Source organism: Anarrhichthys ocellatus, unplaced genomic scaffold (assembly GCF_004355925.1).
Source record: "Anarrhichthys ocellatus isolate YVR2014 unplaced genomic scaffold, GSC_Weel_1.0 scaffold3936, whole genome shotgun sequence".
NCBI classification, from domain to species: domain Eukaryota; kingdom Metazoa; phylum Chordata; class Actinopteri; order Perciformes; family Anarhichadidae; genus Anarrhichthys; species Anarrhichthys ocellatus.
In genome coordinates this window covers 1-5,003 of record NW_022283910.1, presented here as the reverse complement: position 1 = coordinate 5,003, position 5,003 = coordinate 1, and the positions used below count along the sequence as shown (strand labels likewise).

The following is a 5,003-nucleotide window of genomic DNA, read 5'->3' as shown; positions in this document are numbered from 1 at the left end:
GTCTCATATTGTGAAGGAATTAGTTCCCTTGAGTCATTAACCCCACTTCCTCTGCATGCTTGTGTCTAGGCGGTCTGTTCATGAGCAACGGTGAAACATGGAAGAGACAGCGACGCTTTGCCTTGTCTACCTTACGTAACTTCGGCGTGGGCAAAAGCACCATGGAGCAGAGTATCTGTGAGGAGATCAGACACCTGCAGGAGGAGATAGAGAAGGAGAAAGGTGGTGTAAACAATGAGGTCATTATCAACAGCTCTTCAGTAGAATAGCATTGTCTGAACCATAGACTCCTCTCCTCCAGGTGAACCTTTCAACCCAGCAGTCCTCTTCAACAATGCTACGTCCAACATCATTTGCCAGCTGGTGATGGGGAAACGGTTCGACTACAGCGACCACAACTTCCAGACCATGCTGAAGTATTTGTCTGAAGTTTTTCAACTGGAGGGCTCTGTATGGGGTCTGGTAAGTCAGTAATATCCATTTAGTTCAATCATTGACAGAGAGACAAGATTCTGCTGATTGAGAGTCAATCCTCCTTAACAGACCGAGAGACCCAAGTCTGTGTTTAAATTAATCACAAAAGGTGAAAGGTGACGTGTTTGGAAATTTCTCTCATCTACTGTTTCTTCTGAATAGCTGTATCAGTCATTCCCCGGAGTGATGAAGCACTTGCCAGGTCCTCACAACAAAATGTTCACTCATTTCAACGCCATCCAGGACTTCTTCAGTCAGGAGATAGAGAGCCACAAGAAGGACCTGGACCACAGCGATCCCCGGGACTACATTGACGCTTTCATCATTGAAATGAAGAATGTAAGTAACAACTGCAGTGTAGGACAAAGTGTTGCCCTTCCTGTCAATCTATCAATCACTCACTAATGGATTTTATATGTGTTTCTGAACAGCACAAAGAGTCTGATCTGGGTTTCACTGAGACCAATCTGGCTCTGAACTCTATGGATCTGTTCATGGCTGGAACGGAGACAACCTCCACCACTTTGCTTTGGGCTCTGGTTTATCTCATAAAACTCCCTGATATTAAGGGTAGGTCACATGCTCTGTGAGGCTGCTTTGATCTAAATGCATTTCTAACAGTGACATGCTAACATGCTGTTTTACAATCTTAGTTTAGCATGTAGCATGCTAATATTTGTTAACAAGCACTGATCACAAAGTACAGCTGAGGCTGATGGCTCACCCTGTTCCTTACATGTTCTTGTTTTCCTAGACAAAGTGCAGGCAGAAATAGACGGAGTGATCGGACGGACCCGACAGCCCAGTATGGCAGACAGACCCAACCTGCCCTACACTGATGCTGTCCTCCACGAGATCCAGAGGATTGGAAACATTGTTGCTCTGAATGCACTCAGAATGGCCGCCAAGGATACGATGCTGGGTGGTTACTTCATACCCAAGGTGCATTTAGCACACAGTTACTTTAAGTCTTAACACGATTATTTGTAAAATGTGAGTGAATTACTTAGTGTTAGCATATGGATCTTGTTTTCTAGGGTACGTCCTTGTTGCCCAACCTAACCACTGTGCTGTTTGACAAGACTGAATGGGAGACTCCGGACACCTTCAACCCTGGACACTTCCTGGATGCTGAGGGAAAGTTTGTGAAGAAAGAAGCTTTCCTGCCTTTCTCTGCAGGTAAACCACATTCATCTCAGTCTAAAGCATAACCTGAACCAGAATATATTCTTAATCCTGAGCTGTGACACCTTCATATGTGTTTGTGGACTCTTCAGGGAAACGTGTGTGTCTCGGTGAAAACCTGGCCAGGATGGAGCTGTTCCTGTTTTTGGTCGCTTTACTACAGAAGTTCTCTTTCTGTGTTCCTGATGGAGTAGAGTTGAGTACAGAAGGAGTAACTGGAATTACACGCGTACCACACCCCTTCAAGGTTCACGCCAAGGCTCGCTGATGTAACGTCTCACTGAATCACTTTTCATCTAAACAATGTGTAATAAACTGGACAAAGCAAAACGTTTTAGTGGAGAAATATCTAGTTTATCTCAACCTTTTACTGTTGTGTCATTGCGCTGATGACCTTTATTCTCTTTGCCTGTACATTTAATTCTATTTGATTAAGTTATTATTTACAAAAAATAACAATGGCACTTTTTATAAGACATTTCCCTTTGTCCTTTTTCCTTGTTAATGGCAAAATGAATAAAGATTCCATATACATGAGCTATGTTCATTAAACAATCAAGCTGTATTTGTTAAGTTTTCTTCACACTACTGATCAGTTATGCCATGTATCAGTGGCGGGCCATGTCTTTTATACCTGGGCCTTCAGTGCTGTCCAACTACAGCTGAACCACCTCCTGATAACCTCATTATGACACCACAGCTACGGGTTATTATTTGTTTCGTGTAAGAAACGCATATATATGCCTATACATATATAAACACTGCAACATTTGACAAGTGAAATCAAATGTTACATGAAGCTCAACACCTATGAGGGCTACAAATACACTAACTGCAGAGTGCAGATACATGAATACGCGCAAAACTGTAAAGGATGCAGGTCTATCACTATGACGCACGCAGCATGACTGGATGCTGCGTCATTAATGGACAATGCATAGAGTCAAAATATATGTAATTAACACAATGACAAGAACAAACTCACAAGAACCAGTCACATATATTTATATGACAACAAAGCGGGTAGAATAACATGATTCAACAGGCCTCTGCACATTCCAGCAAAACTGCGGCGCTAAAACACGCATTCCGCCAAACACTCAAGGGCACCATTCAAATATTATTCACATCAGAGGAACAATATTAACCATATAAAAACGACACGATAGAAACATTAACACAGCAGTAACGCTATACTGCAGATGTAAAAACAGAAGCAGTTCACTCATCAAAGCTTCTGTTCACTATTTAAAGACAAAAGTCCATCCTCCTTTCTTTGTGAACAAAGAGTTCTGAGTCACTTTTTATCCAAACATTGTGAATACAAACATAAACTGAACAAAGCAACACGCTTTAGGAGAGAAAGCTGTAGTTAATCTCAACCTTTCACTGTTGCATCATTGCCTAATGTACTGAATACTTTCATTATCTCTGTCTGTACATTTAGTTGTATGTGATAGCATAATGTTTTCATTAAAATATTCTTGTGTTCATGGCTCTGTTTATGAGACATTTCCCTGTCCTTGTAATTAATGACAAAATGTATAAAGAGTTCATTAATATATTTGCTATCAATATGTTCTTTAAAATAGAGGAGAAAGTCTGGTGTTGATAATGTTGACAAAGCCAATCAATATGTATGAAAACCCAAAACTTACTGACTGTATGTGGCTGAATGTTTGTTCCTCTGCTTTGCCTGATAGCAGTACAGAAACAGACCACTAGGTGTTGACTGTGGAAATCTGGTTCTATTTTGTCTGGATCTGTTCCTGCCTAGTAACTCATTGACATGCAGCTGCACAATGGATCAGATGCCTTTTGCTCCCACTCTACTTTGTATGTTGGCTCAGACACAGTTTACACTAACAGCCAACCTCAGTCTAAGGTCACTGAAAGATTTTTGCACTTCATAAGATTGTTGTTGCTCATGTAGCTGTTTAAGTAACTAAAGTGTCACACACCCTTTTGTGCAGACTTTGATTAACAGATTTTTTTTTAAGTCGTCCGTTCTGTAATGTGAGTAATGCGAGTAGTTACAAGATGTATGGACCATTTAAGGGTTAAATCAAGCATGAATAGGCATTATATAAGGATGGGCGGTTCATGAAGAGGCAGAAGCTCAGACCTTCATCGTGTTGCTGGTTCAACTCTCTTCAACAATGGGGATTTTTAATTTTTTGCTGGATTTTGACTTCAAGGTGCTATTCCTCTTTATTTTCGTTTTCATCATAATAGCAGACTTCCTCAAGAACAGGAATCCTCCAAATTATCCTCCAGGACCGTTTTCTCTTCCCCTTGTGTGGAATTTTTTCAGCATGGACAGGAAACATCCATACAAGTATTTTTCAAAGGTAAGTTGAATGCATATTTTCATTTCAGGGTGAATTTTATTGAGACATTCTAATAGATTTGAACTATTTGTTTGATTAACTCAATGGAATTTCCAGTCAGTTTAAGATCTTTCACAAACACTATTGTGCAATTTCTATCGTAATAGTGAAGTATGTGGACAATAACAATAAGTGTTTCCCCTACCATTGTATTAGGGGGCGGCACCCTCCGCCCCCCCCCCCCCTTGAAGGTGGAGTTAATTTTGTTTTCTATATAGCACCAGATCACAACAGAAGTCATTTAAGGTTCCCTTTCCAATATAACAGGTCTATACCTTGTTCTTTTATTAAACAAACTAAACAGCCTTATGTTATTTATCTTATTTACACACTCTCCTGCGAGTAGCAGCCTGAGTAGCTCTCCTGCTCCGCGTCCAAGTCCAGACAAGTGCTGCACGCCCTGCCCCCCCCAAGCTGTAAACCAGGGGAAACACTGAAGTATAACTTTGTGTGACAAAAAAAGAAAGAAAGTGATTTAAATTATTTTTAATGGTTCACCCGGATTCAACTTTACTATTTTGTATAGGGAAACTAATAGTAGATACTGGTGGTCAAATTGAAAAAAAACAATAATTAATGTGAAGTTCTGATCTTGGAACACCTATTGGCTGCTCATTGGGTAATGGTAGGTCTTGTTTTTGAACAATTTAAAAGGTCCCCTGGTGCAGTAGTGTGTTGGCATTCATCAGTGTTTTTTTACTTGATTCATTGTCCACAGCTGGCTGACATCTACGGGAATGTGTTCAGTGTCCGCCTCGGTAGTGAAAAGATGGTGTTTGTCTCTGGGTACAAGATGGTGAAGGAAGCCATAGTGACACAAGCCGACAACTTTGTGGATCGACCATTCAATGCAATCACTGACAGGTGTTACTCAGGAGACTCAGGTGCACAAATCTTTCTCTCTCTCGTCTCATATTGTGAAGGAATTAGTTCCCTTGAGTCATTAACCCCACT

At 40.7% G+C, this 5,003-nt stretch overlaps 1 protein-coding gene and 1 long non-coding RNA gene across 2 annotated transcripts; both read left to right on the top strand.

The window, feature by feature from the left end:
- The first annotated feature begins 14 nt into the window (after positions 1–14).
- LOC116379228 (cytochrome P450 2J6-like) lies at positions 15–2,224 on the top strand. Its single transcript, XM_031841169.1, has 7 exons — positions 15–222; positions 302–462; positions 637–813; positions 906–1,044; positions 1,229–1,416; positions 1,512–1,653; positions 1,752–2,224. Exons 1-7 carry the CDS (start codon positions 81–83, stop codon positions 1,925–1,927), a joined length of 1,125 nt encoding a protein of 374 aa, XP_031697029.1. The 5' UTR covers positions 15–80; the 3' UTR covers positions 1,928–2,224.
- Positions 2,225–3,508: 1,284 nt separating this feature from the next.
- On the top strand, positions 3,509–4,812 carry LOC116379229 (uncharacterized). The gene is made up of 2 exons (XR_004212391.1): positions 3,509–4,010; positions 4,768–4,812. It is a non-coding gene; the product is annotated as an uncharacterized LOC116379229 (long non-coding RNA).
- The last annotated feature ends 191 nt before the right edge of the window (positions 4,813–5,003 follow it).